This window comes from Alligator sinensis, unplaced genomic scaffold (genome assembly GCF_000455745.1).
Source record: "Alligator sinensis unplaced genomic scaffold, ASM45574v1 scaffold259_1, whole genome shotgun sequence".
NCBI lineage: Eukaryota > Metazoa > Chordata > Crocodylia > Alligatoridae > Alligator > Alligator sinensis.
Window position 1 is genome coordinate 874,946 of NW_005842430.1, and position 19,098 is coordinate 894,043.

A 19,098-nucleotide genomic window follows, 5' to 3' on the forward strand; every position below is an offset into this window, starting at 1 on the left:
TGCAGATCTGACACAGGCAGCGGCGCTGCGTCGCCATCCCGCCGCGCGCGCTCCGGGCGGCCCCGCCGTAACTAGGCAAGCGCTCGGTCGCTTAGCAACCGCTTCCGCGTCCCTCCCGCCCCGCCCCGCATGTTCCTCTCCGGCTTCCGTAGCGCGTCACTGAGGGGGGTGGGGACAGCGCTGCGCGCGCCGGCATCCACCTCCGGCAGCGGCCGGGCGGCTCAGCGTGGGGGAGCGGGGCAGGCGCGAGGTGAGCGGGCCCATCCCCTCTCCTCGGTCCGTGGTTGCGTGGAGACTCTCCCCCCCCCGCGTCACGGGCTTCCCCAGTGCCGTCACACACTCGTGTGTGATGTCATCCCTGTCCTGTGTCCTTTGAACGTGGCTCCAGGGGCGAGGCCAGGCCCCAGCTCCACTTCTAGGCCAAGGAATACAGGAGGTGTGTGTGCTGTGCACGGGGCTGCGGCCCCCAGTCCTGGGTTAGAAACACCTCGGCAGTGCCTGCGTTCCCGGGCTGCGGCTCTTCCTCTGCCTCCAAAACCTTCTTCTGCATCTGTTACTTGCAGGTGCCGTTGTCTCGAGCCTAAAACGCTGCTCGCAGAACCGCGCTGCCATGGTTCTCGCTAGCGTGGGCAAGACGGTTCAACTACAGAAAAAGACGGAGAACATCAGGAACATCTGTATCCTGGCCCACGTGGACCATGGTAAGAGGGAGGCCTCTGCTACGGGCTGAAATGGAGATAGGAGCATTAGGAGAGGGCGGTTTTAAACCCTCCTGTTTTTCCGTCTGCTCGGGATTCGGTGCCGTTGAAGTCCGGGGCAGGGCGGGTTTATAAGGCCTCCTGCGCGGTGTCACCGTGTCTCCTGTTGTTGGCTGTAGGCCGTATGACTTGTAAAATGGGCAGTGCTGGTAGGAAGCAGGAGGCCTGTGGTCAGATAAGTCAGGCGTGCTCGACGCCCCCCCAGTTTGAGTGGCGTCATCCGGCCTGTGGGGCTCCCCTCGCGTCTGGACATTTGGTAGTGGAGGAGCACTTGCAGCGTTAATTACTGCTTCTCTCCTGTGGGGAGCTGCACGGGTTGGATAACATGGTTCTGCATGTCTGATGGGGCTGGCACAGGACTGGATTGGGTGGTGCCCAGGTTGGATTGGGGATGGATGGGGCCAGATCTGGGCTGCACGTGGATCTGGCAGGAAGGGGGGTGTAGCCAAATCAGGAGACACAGAGCGCCTGTAGACATGTGGGGACGCTGCTCTGACGCGCTGTAATTACAGTGCAGCAGAGAAGACGCAAGTCTGCTGGAGTGTGCTAATTAAAGCATTCCGGCAGTCTCCATGTCTCGTATTCAGCATCCCCATGCTTCAAAATAGCAGCGGGGAGCTTTAACTAAAGGTCATCAAACAAGCTTTATTTAACGCACCCCTGCTGCCATTTTGAAGCGCAGGACACTGAATACACGAGACGCTGCAGGTACTTTAATTAGAGCGACTCTCAGAGCGGCTCTAATTAAAGCGCCTCCCCACTCCATCGCAGAGCATGTGTATAGATGCCCACTGTGACCAGTAAACTAATCCCCCCCCCAGAGCATGGGTAAAGATGCCCTTGGGTTTGAATTGGGACAGCATGGATTTGGATTAGGGCAGTGCATGTCTGGATCTGGCAGTATGGGTCCAGGTTGGGCAGCATGGAGCAGGATCCAACGTACAGGTCTAGATCTATGCAGGTCTAGAATGTGATGACATTAGTCTGGATTGAGCAGCATGTAGCCAGATTGAGAGGTGCAAGTCTGGATCAGGGTGGCACATGGCTGGATCCAGCAGCATGGGTCCAGATTAGGTGGCGCGTGACTGGATTGGTAGGCATGGGCAGAGATGTGGATTTTCCAGAAAATGTTAAATTGGAAAATTATCTGGACAATTTTCCAATGCCCTAAATGGAGTGTGACCTGATTTAGCATGTTTATTTGTGTTATATTTAGTAAACAAAACTAAAAAAGTACCCCCATGTTGATTTTTATGACCCAATAGCCACAAGTATTTGAACTGAAATATTTGATTAGGAAAAAGATTAAATACAGCACACTTAGTGTGGTTTAAATGTTATAGTCAAACAAATTCAAAGCTTTATATGGAAATAAATTATTTTTATTGGAATACTTGTAAAAATGTAAAGACAGTACACAATAGCATGTACTTCCCTTACATTGTTTGTTTAAATTTTAAGAAAAAAACTGAAGGCATTGAAAACTGTTCACACACTAATTTTAGCACACCCAAAGAACTGTGCATATATACCATGCTTTGGTTTTGACTTGACCTGCACAGCCAATTAAATGAATTCATAACTTGATTTTTGGTTTGAATTATTATGTGAGTGTATTTACCCTCCTGTTAACAAATCAGTAAAACATATATGTACTCTCTCTCACAGTTCCGAGGGATAATCACCTGCCAAACATTAATTATAACTTTGAAATTGCCAAGCTTGCCTAATATTGTATTGGCATCCATTCATTTATATTAATGAATTTTATGAAACAATGAATTCTTAGAAATAGAAAATTTCCTACAGAAAAATAAAGCACTGGAAAATTTTCTGCCCCACATCTCTGGACATGGGTTTTGATCATGGTGGCATGGATCTGGATGCGGGTGTGTGGGATCCGGCCCATGCACTTGGCTGGTATTTATGCCAGTTGTCACTGTACAGCAGATCTAATTAAGCTTTTGATGGAAGATGGATCTGCCATAGCGGGTAAAACTCATCCCTGATGAAAGGAGACATAAATTACTGTCCTCCTTTGTGCTGGTAGGCAGTGGTATTACTCTTCAAAGCTGTATTTCTGTCTACACGAGGACAGATATAGTGAAGCAGGTTGCAGGGATTCTCAGCTGACCCTCCTCCCAAATTCCCACAACTCAGTGGGGTTGCATCTGCTCTGACCCCTTCAAAAGAAATCTCTGCCTGTCCTCTTCACCCCTTCCACTCTTCCAAGGATCAACCCCTTATCCAGACTAAGTGAATAAGAAATGGAGAGTGTAAAGCAGTTGAATGCTGCTTCTTTCGTTAAAGGGGTCAACCTGTTTGTATGAAAAGTCTCCTGGTGCAGACTGTCTGCATTTCTGTGTGTGACACATTATTAAACTTGGAAAAGGATCCCAATATGTTAATTCTTGGTTAGACCTGCACCTATTTATCTTCTCTATGGTTTTTCACTTACATCCTTGTAATGTATAAGTTTTCATGCTGTTACAAGACATGCGCAGTCTTGAACTTTGACTACTGAGTGGTTTTTAATTGTTTGGAGTGTTGGATTTGAAGAGTGATGGAAATGGTTTGTGTAGGAGGCACATTTTTATTTGTTGGTTGTGTTGGGTTTTGTGCTGGATGGTGATTAGCAGAAGAAATTTTTTATGTAAGTGCAACTGGTAATTTATAACAGTGTTTGTTTTAGAAAGTTAATGGAGGAAGCTATTGTTTAATGTTAGTATGAAAGCTTGTTTACCAGATGGCATTTGTTTTTTTCCAACAGTTTTTCCTGGTTGCAGTTAGGGAGTTAAGTATGCTTGTTTTTATAAGGATGAAGGCTGGAGGCATTGTTTGTAAGATTCTAATCCAGATAAGTAAAATGCTTTTAAATTAAGTTTAGCGTTTCTTAGGAGTTTTTAAAGAAATCTTTAGGTATGTTGTTAGAAACTATCCTTCAGATAAACCAAAAATAGTAGAGGAATATGTTACCAGACTCTTTAGATGTGCTTATTTAAGCAAAGTAACTTGTTTTTTCTTTTCAGGTAAAACCACTCTAGCTGATTGCCTGATATCTAGCAATGGAATTATTTCTAGCCGCTTGGCAGGAAAGGTACAGTTACAGTTTAATAAACAAAATGTGTGCATCTATGTATATAAATTTAACAATGGCCGTTCAGGGGATTTTTCAAGATGTGCTGTAAATTTTCTTTTGCCTTTGCTTTTGCAGTTGAATGCAAATTTGACTTTGCATTCAAATAAAATTTTATGAAAATATTTTTACATACTAATTTGTTCTTATGTTTTTATTTTAGCTGAGATATCTAGACAGTAGAGCAGATGAGCAGATCCGAGGAATTACTATGAAATCTAGCGCTATTTCACTGCATTTTGAGAAAGGTAATGTAGAGATGCTGGAAGGAAATCTGTAGATACTTGGAACTGAACTGTCCTCTTGCTTCTGGATACAATTAATCATGGTAAACTACAAACGTGTTGGCTGACATGCTGTTTGTTGTAGAAATGTTCTGTGGGTGGTAAGACTGTTAGTTTTTCTTGCTGCCTTATATTTTAGAGATGATTGATTTGCTCTATCAAGAGTTAAGGAAATTTTCCTTGCTGTGGACAAAAAGTTTTTTATTAAATAACCAATGGCTTTTTTTTGCAGAAACATAGCCATAATTAAGAATAGGTAACTTTTTGATAGAACAGCCTTAGACAAATGATGCATGCCATTGTATGATGGATATATGAAATGATTCCCTGATTGGATTATTTGGTATTTTTCACTCAATGTACAGGTTTTGGGGTAATTGCCAAACAGTCACCTGACTAATTTTGTTGAATAGTCTCATTTGTTTAGACTAGTGGTGCTCAACCTCTGGGCTGGGCCTATTTAATGTTAACCTATTTAACAATTTCTTTGCCTCCATTTTTCTGAGCAGGGACCAGGTCACCCCCCCCACTGGGATCCCCGATAGTCCCAGGGGAGGCACAGCCAGGCCCAGGGTCAGAGAGGACCTAGTCAGGGAACTTCTGGTGGGGCTGGACGTGTTCAAATCAGTAGCTCCTGATGATCTGCACCCCAGAGTGCTGAGGGAATTAGCAGATGTCATTGCAGGACCCACGGCACATCTTTACGAGCACTCATGGTGCTCTGGCAAGCTGCCAGAGGACTGGAAAAGGGCCAGTGTGGTCCCCATTTTCAAAAGGGAGGAAGGAGGACCCTGGAAATTCTAGGCCTGTTAGTCTTACCTCGGTCCTGGGGAAGCACTTTGAGAACATTTATCCAGGTGCACATCTGCGAGGGGCAAGCAGGGGAGTATATGTTTAGGGACAACCAACATGGGTTCATTAGAGGCAGGTCCTCTTAGACCAACCTGGTGGCCTTCTATGAGCAGGTCACAAAATCCTTGGACGCAGGTGTCACTGTGGACGTAGTCTTTCTGGACTGTAGGAAGGCCAGGACAGGTTACAGGGGTGGGTGGATGAGAATAAGATGGGATTCAATACTGACAAGTGCAGGGTACTGTACCTAGGGAGGAAGAACCAGCAGCATACCTATAGGGAGACCAGCAGGCAATGGGAGAGTCCCTGTTCCCCCGAGCACTACTGGGAGTAACAAGGAATAATTGCTATAAGTTGACGGAGAGTAGATTCAGGCTAGATATCAGGAGGCACTACTTCACAGTCAGGTTGGCTAGGATCTGGAACCAACTTCCAAGGGAAGCGGTGCTTGCTTCTGCCCTGGGGGTCTTCAAAAGGAGGCTAGATAGACACCTTGCTAGGGTCATCTGACCCCAGCATTCTTTCCTGCCCATGGCAGGGGTTTGGACTTGATCTGCTCAGGTCCCTTCTGACCCTAACAACTATGAAACTATGGATCTGGGGGTGTACATGGGGCCAGAAGGTTGAGCATGATTGGTGTAGATATGAACCCTGTTTCCTGTAGAATGCAGTTGTTAAGTTTTGTAAACCTGAGAAATCACTGAGATGTGAATGTTTGGAATTTTCTCTTTTTTGTGGTACAGCTTAGTCTTAATTTTGGCATTTATTATCCTTCAGTTTGTTCCCTTTTGCTGTAGCAATTCTTCAGCAAACTTACCTTTCGTCTCATACAACTTCTTGGACTTGACTGGGAGATTTGCCTAAGGTGGTGTTGCATAACTCATCTGGCCTCAGGGGCTCGGTGAGAGACTCAGGGCCAGTGTGTGGGCCATATCCAGAGCATGGGGCAGGTCCATGAGCTGGATCCTGAAGATGGAGCCTTCTCATCTGGCCTGTGGGCCTGGAATTTTACAGTGGCAGCATTAATTGCTGTAGTTCCTAGAGCTACTGCAGTTGCAGCTCCTCCTGCTACCAAATTTTTGGTCCCCTGGGCCAAATGACATGGCTTTGCCTGCGGTAGTTCCCACAGGTCTAGATATTTGGCGGTAGGTTGAATGGCAGTAGCATTAATTGCTGTGGCTCCAGGAGCTGCAGCAATTAATGCTGCTATTGCTTACCATACCATCAAATGTCCAGACCCATGGGGAGCTCCACAGGCCAGGTGACATAGTTCTGCAGGCTGTATCTTAGTCACCCTGGGTTTAATCTATGAAATATTCTCTCAAGCAAATGGGGAGGGAAGGCTACTTTCCCAAGGATTAGAAGCTTGTTGCCTGGGATGTGTAAAATGTGTCTGTACAAAACACCACTTGCTGAAGAAGCTGGAGGCTGAACTAGAGGGCGCATGTCCCTTTTTCTCTCTTATTTCCCCTACTTCTTTTGATATGCTAGAAGTTGAAGCTGCTGCTGTTCATTTTGAGTGACTTGGTGTGGAAGCTGCTTAAAGAGAAACGGCTCTTATTGCAGGGTCAGAATTTAGATTTGTTAAAATTCTTAATAGCATCATGCAAATTTATTTAACCTGGAGAAATTTCACTTTACAGCTATGTTGTCATAAAAACATTTCCTTCTAGTACAGGTTTCCCTCACTTTATGCAGGTTCTGTATGTGTTTATTCACTTTTATGCGATGACCCTTTTTATACCAAAAACTCGTTATATGCGGGGTGTGGTGGAAGTCCGCAGTCAGCTGCTTTGTGCAGTGCATAGTCTCCTGTATGGATGTTTCAGTTCTTGAAGCTTGACTCGGCAACCCCCAGCCCCACCCCACTGGTGTTCAAGGGTGATGAGAGCCCCGTGTCTGTTGATTCTCCTGTGGATGTTACCCTGCATGTACCTCCTACCAGTGATGTGGAGTCTGACACTGAAGACTCTTCACCACCCTCTCTTCACACCAACTAAACATTCGCCACTACCCTGTGCTTGTGTGTACTGGCTGCTATTGGTGAATACCAAAATTGTCTTCTAAAAGTGGTAGAAATGGGTTTGGGTTCAGAACAGTCAAGGTCTTGGAACGTATAGCTATTTTTTACATTGTAAACTGGGGTCTCTTCATGCGAATTCAAGTTATGCACCATTTTCCAGGAATGCATGTACATCATAAAGTGAGGAAAACCTGTAATTGCAAGTCAGAGGCAGTGGATGCATTTGAAAGCTAGGAATTGAAACTGACTGAACCATATTGCCATTGTATAAGTTGTGTACTCAGATTTTGTTTAAAGCTTCATCACTTCTGAATATCTAAAGATATTTTAGTAACAGTTACATTTGCTTAAGTTTAAGACCACTCTTAGTTGTCTTATAAGCACAGGTTTTATATCATTGTTTAGTCACTTAACTCTTGACAGTTCATGGTTAGAATGTCTTCCACTAGGCCATCCAGGGTGAAGTGTCTAAAGATGTAAGGTGTTTACAAAAACAACTAAGCAGAAATCTAAGTGTTGGGTCCCTAATGTATGTGGGTACTCTGTGGATTTTTCTAAAGGGCCTGTCCTCATTGCCTAAATACCTTTGAAAATTCTGGCCTTTTGTGTCCTTGTTAATATTAAATGTCTTTAATTAAATGGCTGAAAAGGAGCCTTTTTCATGTTCTCTTTGTATGTTTAAAAGTTTATCTGTTTAATTTTAGGTGATCAGGAGTATCTGATTAATCTAATAGACTCCCCCGGTCATGTGGATTTCTCTTCAGAAGTATCTACTGCTGTCCGACTCTGTGATGGCTGTATCATAGTGGTGGATGCCGTTGAAGGAGTCTGTCCACAGGTGATATAAACTATTTACTTGAGAGTGAGGGTGGGGAAGAGAGAATAAATTAAAATATTACAGTTTAGTGTATTACAGTTTAAGTGCATTAACAGAAATGAGAAAGTAGCTAGTGGCCACAGGTTTATAAAATGTTGTTTTTGAATGGTAACGTTGCATGTAAGACGTGATAGAAGTTAGATTTCTAGTAGTGTTGATTAACGAGTTTGCTCAAGAGATGAACTATAGCATGTGTTTAGGAATTTGTAGTTGAAATACTGCTGCCATAGTGTTGGAGGAGGAATGGCATGTTCTTGCTAGCAATGGGGTATCACTGCAGAGGCCAAGGAGATGCAGAGGGGCATAGTTTTTGTTTTGTTTTGTTTTTGTGTTATTTTTTTAAAGGCACGGTTTTCTATTTACTGCCTTATTTTATTACATTTAAGGATCAGAATCACCCCCAAAAATTTTAGTCTGTCCTACTGTGGTCAGAAGTTTGTAAAAATGTTTGATTCCATAATTTTTATTGTTTATGGAATAATTCTGTATTAATCAATTTAATTAAAAAAAAACCACAGTCAGAAATGCTATTTGAATTCTGCTATTAAAAATTACCTTGAACATTGCAATACCTTGGAGATGGTAAACTTTCCTCAGCATTTACATGTTCTCCTTCCCTCAACCTCCTTTTGTGTTTTTCCTCTCCTAGACTCAAGCAGTTCTGCGACAAGCATGGCTAGAAAATATCCGTCCAGTCTTGGTGATTAATAAAATTGATCGCTTGATAGTGGAACTGAAGTTCAGTCCCCAGGAAGCATATTCTCACCTTAAGAATATATTGGAACAGGTATAAAGCCTACAGGAAAATATTCAAACAGAAGATGTTGTTTTGTTCTCCTTTTTTTTTTTTTTTTTTTTTTTCAGTGTTTGAATTGAGACCAGGGGCAACGTTCTGTTTTTAATATCCTAATGGGAAGTAGAAATAAAGGTAGTTTTGTGTGATCAGTTTTCCTTACCCTCAGAAAATCATGCAGTGTTTTTTTTCTAGTTTATCGTGAGAAGAATTTAATGCTGTTACTTAATTCCTACTCCTGTTGTCTTGTTTGTTAATTTAGAAGCTTGGCCTCTTGAAGGGTCAGCCAAGTGTTGTATACAGCTTTGAAAATAGTATTAAATGCTTCTCAATAAGATGTCCAGAAGTATTTTCATATTACTAATTAGTCTGCATCTCAAGTATGTTTTACAGGAAAGACATTTTAAATGTTTTTTTCTGACTATGGATTATCTTGCAGTTTCTTGGAAGTGGGAGACCACTATTTAATATTCAGTAACATTGGCCTCCTTATTTAGGGGGGTGAATTTAATCTAGCTTTTAAAGGTCTTAGTGTTTACATGTTTCATTATAAATTCAGTTTGACATTACTGTAACTGGAGAGATGTCTCATTTTTATTTATTTTATTTTAGTGGGGACTGTTTCACACTTCATTCTGTAGAAGAATATCTTTTGTAATTGAAGATTAATAACTTTATAAACAAAAAGTAGTCTATACTGGAACTGAAGTGCTCCAAATATCATGTGAAATCTTTAGTTCCATTGAAATCCTTGATAAAACTACCACCTTCAGGTGGGCCAGGACTTATACCTGTATTTATAGATACCCAGTATCTATACCTTAAATTTTGTGCTGGCATTTAAGCATGCGGGCTTTCAGTTTTTAAGTAAGTCACAAGAGTGCAATGTTGAAAGTGTTCCATAAACTTCACAGATAACTTTTTCTCTGGCTTTACATATCCTTCCCTAGGTTAATGCTGTGACTGGAGCACTTTTTACTTCTAAAGTTTTGGAAGAAAGAGCTGAAAAAGAAACAGAAACTCAAATAATTTCAGATTCTGTACCTGGAGACCAAGTTTATGACTGGAGTGCTGGCTTAGAAGATACTGATGATTCACATCTTTACTTCTCACCAGACCAGGGGAATGTGGTTTTTGCCAGCGCAATAGATGGCTGGGGTTTTGGGTAAGTCAGTAAGTCTTAAGATTTCATTCCAGTCTTACTTTTTTACCATCTAGTATGCAAAGACAGCTGAAAACCTCTTGGACAGATATAAATGCTGTTCAGAGGTAAGCATTTTGCATCTCTCTATATATCCAATTATACGTATATGCAGTGGTGATGTGTAGGAGGTGTACGTACTGGTGCACCCCTTGATAGGCCGCGTGCCCCGCTTAGGTGATGGGCAGGAGGCAGTGCTGGTGCTCCCACTGTGAGCACCGGCCAGGGAGTGGGAGCATCGGATGAAGCGCCGGGAGTGCTGTAGCTACTTCTGGGAGTGCCATGGCCTATTCCTTGTCTGTGCAATTGGCTGCAGGCTCCCCGCCCCGGGTTGCTGACTAAGCGCTGGGGGGGTATGTGCCCCCCTGACTAAGGTGGCACTAGTCGCCCATGTGTATATACTATATAATATTTTTCCCCAGATGCTTCAATTTGTGTCCTTGATATTAAATCATCGTTGTTTACTTTTCTATAATATAGCGTCTAGTTAGTACATTTCATATTTCTGCAAGCATACAAATTTCATATTGGTTTTCTTGTCACTGTATGATGATGAGGTTTGTATTTCTGTAGATGCTTAAATGTAAATTGCAAAGCTAATATGTTATATCATAATAAATGAAGAATAAAGGGAGAACGTATTTTATAGATCACAGTATTTTGAAGCTTGTTGTCACTGTTTTTCATTTTTCTTCATTTGCTTTTTTATTTTACTTGTTCTTAGCATTTTGTTCAGAAAACAGAGTGAACCATGTAAAGATTAAAGACATTCTGATTACTTGCCACAAGGTGGAGTGCTTGTCTTTATCTTGAATGTGTAATTGTAGAGAGACTCAACCTTTTTTTTTTTTAAAGATTATAATAGAAAATTGAATTCCAGTAAGTACAGAGTGTTTGTTTTTTTAATTCAAGACTAGTTTTGCTTGGTTTAACAGGTTCCTGTGGAGTTTGTAATACAAACCCATCAGCTTTCTGCCAGTACAGAAGAACTGGATAGCAACATTGATTTCTTTAGTTTATTTACTCTGAATAATGTGTCAAAAGAGAACTTATAGTGCAAAAAAAAGATTTGTAATAGTATTTCTTACAAGGAGGGATTTGTCTCTTTTTTTTTTTTTTTTTTTTTTTGATCAGACAGTGGTCCCTTTAATACTTACTTCATAGCAGAGAGAACTACCAGGTCTGCAGTGCTCAATGCTAGGTCATGATGCTGTATTTGTGCTCCTGACTGATTTTTGACTCATCTGAATTGCCAATAAATGATCCTCCAACAGGTTTAAGTTTAAAACAGCTTCAATAAAAATAGAGAATTGAAATCTAAAAAACTATTTTTATGTAGCTTTGGAAAATAGATTCTTTCCTTGGAAAATTTTGGTTTAAACACAAAACAGGGAAAGGGAGGGGAAGAGCAAGAGAGAGGGGGCATATCTTGGGGGAGGGACATTTGTCTTACCCTTCCTTTTCTACTTTTGTAGGAGTATGAATGCAGGTGAGAGTTCTTGGTGGATATATATGTAGGAATAAGATACTCTCAGTGACTTCTTGACAAATACAAATATTATTTACAGAAAAGATTTAATCAGATTTTAATTTTAAATACAATTTGTTCAAGTAAAGCACGTCTCTTGTCTTTCTGGTTGAACATATGCATTTTCCCCCAATTTTGCTGACTGGCAATAATTGTTATTTTTTGCTTTTTCTATATTACATTTAATCAGTGATGAGCCATGAATATGTTTAAAATAAATGCAATGGATGTGTTAGGAAGGAGAATACTTGCATTTTCTAGAGAGATGTAGTTAGCTATGTTAGCCTGAAGTTAGAAGACAGAGCTGGTTGGCATCTTAGAGGCTAACTCATTCAGAGAGGCATGAACTTTTGTAGGCTGTAGCCTGTTTTGCCAATTGCTGTGACAGAATTAGCTGTAGCCTGCAATTTATGCTTCTCTGAATGAGTTGGCCTCTAAGGCACCTCCCTGCCTATCATCTGCCTATTTTCTTTGCTTGTCGGTTAATAAGTAGTATAGTCTTTCTGATGGCAAACAAAATGAGATGGTAATCATCAAACTTGTGGTATTCAGTGGGGTTTAAAATAAACCTCAAGTTTTAAACAACACTTACAGTATATTAGTCTCTTTGGATACCTGTTATAGCAAATGTTCACTCAGTCTGATTTTTATAACATTAAATGTGCAACTAATTTTTACATGCTTTTCTTTTCCTGATTGTAGGTGTTACGCTAAAAATATATGAAATGTTAATGGTGATAGATCAACATGCTTCACGGAACGTTTAAGTTCTAGTTGCATAATCTTTTCAGGTTTTTCTTTTGAGCTTTGATAATAGCTTTGCTACACTGAGAGTATGTTGCAGTTTAAAGTAGTACAATAAAATGTGAGATTATTATAACTATTTAGCCAATTTCAAAATGCTTTGTGCCTGTTAACGAAGTGTTATAACATTTCTATTTTTATGCCGAAATAATAAAACAATTTGTAGCTTAAGTGGGTTTAATATTAACACAATTAGAGGAGGAGTATATTAAAACAAAAAAAGCAAAGATCAGGTTTCAGGGAGAGAACTTTGGGTTTAACTTAATGATATAGTATTAATGTTCTGAATACTTGCACATAATCTGCTCAGCTAGGAGTTGCTAGCTGTAATCATTTGATGCTTTCTCTTCAGCTCAGTTTGCTTGATATTTGTAACTAACTATAAGTAGGGACCTACTCAATTGTGACTTTTTGTGGGAATCACAAAAATCAGGTGATCTCCATGAAATAAACAGGGCGGGGGAAAAAAGAAAAACCTAAACTTAATAAAAATAAAATGCTGGCTCCCCAGTGGGAGCCAGCAGTCCTGGCTGCGCAACCTGCTAGGGGGAGGAGGACTGCCGGCATGAAGGCGAGCAGGCAAGATGGCTGCTGCCTCCTGCCCCTTGCTGCTGATTGGCTAAGAGGGCTGCCTGTCATGACCCTGCCCCGTGTCCCTGGGCTGTGCCCTCCAGCCCAGCCCCTGGAGCAGGGCTACGGGTGGAAGAGTCCAGGGCCCGGGCAGGCTCTGTGGAGGGCCTCTGTGCTGGAGGCTCCTGGCCGACTCAGCCCTGAGTTCTGCCCATGGTGGCTGTTCTTGGGGTCTGGGGAGCTCCTGCAGATGGGCCCCATGGCCAGACCCTTGCATGGGGGCTGCTGTGCCCTACTCGTGCTGTGCCCGGTGCACAGGGAGGCTGAGCCAGGAGCCCCCCAGAGCCTGGTGTCCTGTCCTGGCCAGGCGGTGTCCCCTAGTGGGCAGGGTGGTTGTGGCCCATCCCTGTGGAGCTGCACGGACTGGGACAGGCCCCATCTCGGGTACCACTGGGTGCCCCCGCCTGCCGGCCACAACCCAAGTCTGCGCAGCCCCCGCTTCCCACCTGGTACCCGCTCTCCTCTGGCTGCCACCTTAGAATCATAGAATGATAGGAAGTTAGGGTTGGAAGGGACCTCAGGAGGTCTCTAGTCCAACCCCCTGCTCAAAGCAGGACCAGCCCCAACTAGGTCATCCCAGCCAAAGCTTTGTCTACCCAGGTTTTGAAAACCTTCAAGGATGGAGCTTCCACCATTTCTCTGGGTAACATGTTCCAGTGTTTTACTACCTTGCTAGTGAGAAAATTCTTTTTCATATCTATCCTGAACTTTCCTTGCTGCAACTTGAGACCATTGCTCCTTGTTCTGTCATCTGCCACCACTGAGAACAGTTGAGGTCCATCCTCTTTGGAACCTTCCTTCAGGTAGTTGAAAACTGCTATTAAGTCTCCTCTTCTCCAGACTAAATAGGCCCATTTCCCTCAGTCTTTCCTCATCAGTCATGTGCCCCAGACCCCTCACCATTTTCATTGCCCTCCACTGAACTCTCTCCAGTTTGTCTACATCCTTTCTGTAATGGGGGCCCAAAACTGAACACAGTACTCCTGATGTGGCCAAACCAGGAATAATCACATTCCTTGACCTACTGGCAGTGCACCTATCAGTACAGCCCAGTATGCCATTAGCCTTCTTCACAACAAGAGCACACTGCTGGATCATATTCAGTTTATTGTCCACTGTAACCCCCCGGTCCTCAGCTGCAGAGCTGCTGCCCAGCCAGTCAGCCCTCAGTCGGTACCAGTGCATGGGATTGTTCCATCTTAAGTGCAGGATTTGCATATATCCCTGTTGAACCTCATGAGATTCCTTTTGATCCCATCCTCCAATTTGTCTAGATCACTCTGAATCCTAGCCCTTCACTCCCCCAGGTTGGCGTCGCCTGCAGATTAGCTGAAGGTACACTCTATGCCATCTTCCAGGTCATTGATGAAGACATTGAACAAAGCTGACCCCAGGACCGACCCCTGGGGCACTCCACTTGATACCAGCTGCCAAGTAGACACGAGCCATTGATTACTATTTTTGGAGACTGATGCTCCAGCCAGTTTTCTATCCACCTTACAGTATACTCATCAAGCCCATATTTCCTTAGCTTGCCTGGGAGAATGTTGTGAGACTGTATCAAAAGCCTTGCTAAAATCAAGGTATACCACATCTGGTCTCCCCATATCCACAGAGCCAGTCATCTCATCATAGAAGGCAATCGAGTTGTTCAGACATGACTTGCCCCTGGTGAATCCATGCTGACTGTTCCTAATCACCTTTTTCTCCTCTAAGTGCTTAGAAATGGATTCCTTGAGAATCTGTTCCATGATTTTTCCAAAGACTGAAGTGAGGCTGACTGGTCTGTAGTTCCCTGGATCCTCCTTTTTTCCTTTCTTAAATATGGGCACTATGGTTTGCCCTTTTCTAATCATCTAGGACCTCTCCTGATAACCATGAGTTTTCACAGGTAACTGTGAGTGGCTCTGCAATCACATCAACCAACTCCTTCAGCACCCTCAGGTGCATTCCATCTGGGTCCATAGCCTTGTATATGCCCAGCTTTTCTAAATAGTCCCTAATCTGTTCTTTCACCACTAAGGGATGCTCACCTCCTCCCCAAACTGCGCCGTGTGGTGCAGTAGTCTGGGAGCTGCCCTTGCCTGTGAAGAGTGAGTCAGAAAAGGCATTGAATACTTAGCCTTTTCTGCATCCTTTATCACATGGTTTCCCCCTCCATTCAGTAAGAGACTCGCACTTCCCCTGATCCTCCTCTTGCTAACAACATACTAGTAGAAACCCTTCTTGTTGCTGTTCACGTCCCTTACTAGCTGCAACTGCAATTGCATTTTGGCCTTCCTGACTTCATCCCTGCACGCCCGAGTAATGCTCTTATACTCATCCCTAGTTATTTGTCCAAGTTTCCACTTCTTATAAGCTTCCTTTTTGTGATTTAGTTTACTGAAGAGTTCCCTGCTCAGCCAAGCTGGTCTTCTGCCATATTTGGTAGTCTTCCTGTGCATTGGGATGGTTTGTTCCTGCACTCTCAGTAAGGCTTGTTTCAAGTACAGCCAGCTCTCCTGGACTCCTCCCCCTCAGTCTGGCTTCCCAGAAGATCCTGCCCATGAGTTCCCTGAGTGAGTTGAAATCTGCTTTTCTGAAGTCCAGGGTCCTTACACTGCTGCTCTCATCCTTTCTTTCCTCAGGATCCTAAATTTGACCATCTTGTGGTCACTGTGACCTAGGTTGCCATCCACTACTACATTCCCCATCAATTCTTCCCTGTTTGTGAGCAGCAAGTCAAGAAGAGCATGGTTCTTAGTTGGCCGCTCCAGCACTTACAACAGGAAGCTGTCCCCAGCACTCTCCAAAAACTTCCTAGATTGCCTGTGCACTGCTGTATTGCCCTGCCAGCAGCTGTTAGGGTGATTTGAAGTCCTCCATGAGAGCCAGGGCCTGTGATCAGGAAACTTCGACTAGCTGTTTGAAGTCTCATCCGCCACTTTCTCCTGGTCTGGTGGTCTATAACAGATACCACTACGACATCACCCTTGTTGCTCTCCCCTCTGACCCCCTGTGCCCCAAAACTCAACAGACCTATCACCATCTTCATACTGGAGCTCTGAGCAATCATACAGCTTTTCTCCATGAAGTGCAACTCTTCTTCCTCTTCTCCCCTGCCTGCTTCCTGAACAGTTTGTATTAGAGGTGCACCGATACATCGGTCCCATATTGGATCGGCACCGATATAAGGAAAACTGACATTATCATCAATCAACATTTTTTGGCTGATGTGGCTGATAGTGTCACTGATAAATGCCCCCGTGCATGCGCACAGCCGCAGCACAGCACGCCGGCAGCCAGGAACACAGCCTGGTAGCGTCTTGCTGGTAAGTTGGTTGTGAGGGAAGGAGCTTGGTGGGGGGCAGATCGAGGCCCCAGCATTGACGGAGGGAGTAGAGTAGGGGTATGCTATGATTTTTCTTTGTGCATTTGAAAGATGAGGTTGTCTTAAAAAAAAAAAAAGGAAAAACAATACTTTTCTGATAAAGGTGAGGTGATGTTGGTAGCCTTGTTGGTCAAGTTCATTGTCTGTCACTTTTGTTGAACTGTTAATTTCTTTGAAGGTAGCTTGAATACAAATATTCCAGAAAATGTGATGGAAGAATATATACAAAGAACTAGATGACAAGGATACAAAAAACCCCTTAATCTGGAGGTGATTAATGGTGCTTCGATAAGATAGCAGAAAATGGAGCTGATTTGTCCTTTATTTATATTTTGAATCTACAGTGTTCTCTATATTTGGGTGCACAGGTCATTGGATATCGAGTTGGCACAAGATTGAAATGTAAATAAGATGCCAGGCTGTGATTTAGCCTCACATGAGTAAAGGGTCAGGAACCTGGCTTAGGCTTGTTTGTGTATTTAATATATTGGGCTAAAGAGGATCAATAAGCTTTCTGATTATGATATGACAAAACAGTACTGATGAAAGATGATATTTCAAAATTGTAATAAATTTGTTTCCATTAAGCAGTAAATCTCTGTGTTTAAGATTCCCCAAAGATTAATTGGATCATTGTCTGTTTAGGTTACTTAAAGCTCTGATTTGCTTCTTCAGTGTTCTGGCTTGAAATTATTTCTGTATTGTATTAATCTCAGCATATAGAACAGTATCTCAGCAGAGGCAGGTGGGACTCATTTTGGGATCTCTTTGTTTGACATGTGCTCAATCTTTTTCCTTTTTGGGATTTACTATAGGAGGAGTAGTATAATTTGTATTATGCTGCTCTCTACAGTATAATGCAGATTGCTGACTTTGAGAAGTTTTGGTGTCTCTTGTTAGGTTAGTGAAGTCCTGACCAGGAGCCTATGTGGATTAGATCCCGGAGTGCTATAAATAGCATATATATTTGTATTTTTCTGCATGTAAAACTTGTATTTTTATTTCATTTTGTTTTTAGTTGGATTAACATAGGGCATGGACAGATGTATAGCAATTGTATTAGTATTAAAGGATACCGGGTATGGCACAACTGTTATGTTTGCATGGGTCTGTAACAGATGCAAATGTAGCAATCCACTCCATTACCTGTATTGCTACAGGATCATGAAGATGTAGCAGTTACAGCCTAACAGATGATGCATAGTTTTGAGCAGCAGTTAAATCTCCTTTTCAAATAATCTAAAATATAAGTTTTTCCAACACCATAATTTGTCCAAGGGACCATTTCTCTCCTTCTCCTATTTTTTTTTTTCCTTTTCAGTTGTTGGCATGCTCAAGTTTGGAGATGACAGAGGCAAATATTCCCTTTAATGGGAAAAGGAGCATTTACTATCTTAATTAATCTCAGGAGGATGTGTTCAGGCTGCCAGTAGGACCATCTGATGAAATGTAGGTCAATGAAGCATTTGCTCAATCAGGGCAGGTCCAGATGGTTTTTATGGTACTGTTTCTACGAATATTCCATGTTTTCATGGCAGAGTGGGTGAAATCATTAGATGGCACCAGCCTGATCCATTGCTGATCTGCTTTGGTCATAAGCTCCAGGTGTTAAAAGGATACAGTAAATATGTAGCCTTGACACTCTGCAAATCATGAGGGCTTTTTTCTATTCCCCTCCTTCCCCCCTGCACTTCCAGTGCCTTGGGTTAACTTCTGAAAAACTACCCTTAAGTTCTTTCAGAGTCATAGCTTATAGTTTACTAACTTTTGAGAGGTAATGAGGTCTCCTATTAGCTATGTGAAGTCTTGACCACAAGCCTCTGTGGACTCCAAAGAAAGATGATCAGATCCCCGAGTGCTATAAATAGCATTGCCTCAACAGCATGCATATAGATATACTTGTGTTTTTCTATGTGTAAAAATGCTATATAGCATATACAGATATTGGATATCCATACTTGGATATACAGCGAGATGCAAAGCGTTTACCTCTGAACAGCATTTAAATCAACCCAGGATGTTCACAGAAGATTGTAACAGGGCAGTCTGGCCCTTTTAAGGGGGAGTACGCAGCCCTGTTGAGGAAGCCCAGCTGTGGATGTTTAGGTAATGAGGGAATATCCTACTGGCAGCTTAAAACCCTGGGGGAAACAGCAAACTGGGTGAAGCTGTTTGCTGGTAGGAAGCAAAATGGAACCCAGAATAAATCTGCTGCCAGGAAGGGTTCACACTACTGAAGTTACTGCACCAGGCCAGAGACAAAGGGGGGCCTCTCTTACTTCCTGAAGAAAGGCTAAAGACTTTGGTTTGCTGGTTGGTTGGTTTGGTTGTTTGTTCAGTGCAAGGACTGTATCTTTATATTTAAGGGGTTGGGTAAGGAGAACCTTTGGGTATCCTGCAAGACAGCAAGCTCACCAACCAACTTAAGGGGATGATATCCAAATTTAAAAATGTGGAAGTGAACTCTTGTCCAGTGATTATTTGTCTGCCTTCCTATTGGGAAAGATAAGGATTTTTGGATTGAAAAAGGCAGCTCCTTATTTAGGAAACTAGCAAATTGCTTGTCATGAATGATGGGGGTGGGTGGAGGAGGTGGGGACAGGGCGCCACCACCAGAGCTGTCCCTAGGGGTGTGTGGGGCCCAGGGCATATCAGCCTGTGCAGGACCTGGGGGGAAGGGGGTGGCAAGTGTCCACAGTGTGGAGCTGGCAGCAGCCATGGCAGGACCTGTACGGCACTGTCTGTGGAGCCCAGGGCAGTCGTCCTGATTTGCTCCCCCCCCACATGGCCCTGGCCGCCACCCAGTGCCCCACAGTGCCACAGCTCTGCCTCTGGTCCTGTC

At 43.1% G+C, this 19,098-nt stretch overlaps 1 protein-coding gene across 2 annotated transcripts in view; it reads left to right on the top strand.

The window, feature by feature from the left end:
* The first annotated feature begins 155 nt into the window (after positions 1-155).
* Positions 156-19,098, top strand: part of EFL1 (elongation factor like GTPase 1) — a 175,011-nt gene continuing 156,068 nt past the window's right edge. Inside the window, exons 1-7 of one of the 2 annotated variants that reach the window (XM_006030222.2) lie at positions 156-250; positions 564-701; positions 3,788-3,855; positions 4,058-4,142; positions 7,758-7,891; positions 8,580-8,717; positions 9,674-9,888. In XM_006030222.2, coding sequence (XP_006030284.1) covers positions 611-701; positions 3,788-3,855; positions 4,058-4,142; positions 7,758-7,891; positions 8,580-8,717; positions 9,674-9,888 — 731 coding nt within the window. In that variant the 5' untranslated portion in view covers positions 156-250; positions 564-610. Of the gene's footprint in view, positions 437-563; positions 702-3,787; positions 3,856-4,057; positions 4,143-7,757; positions 7,892-8,579; positions 8,718-9,673; positions 9,889-19,098 lie in introns of both variants that reach the window. The other variant, XM_006030223.3, reaches the window with a different exon arrangement.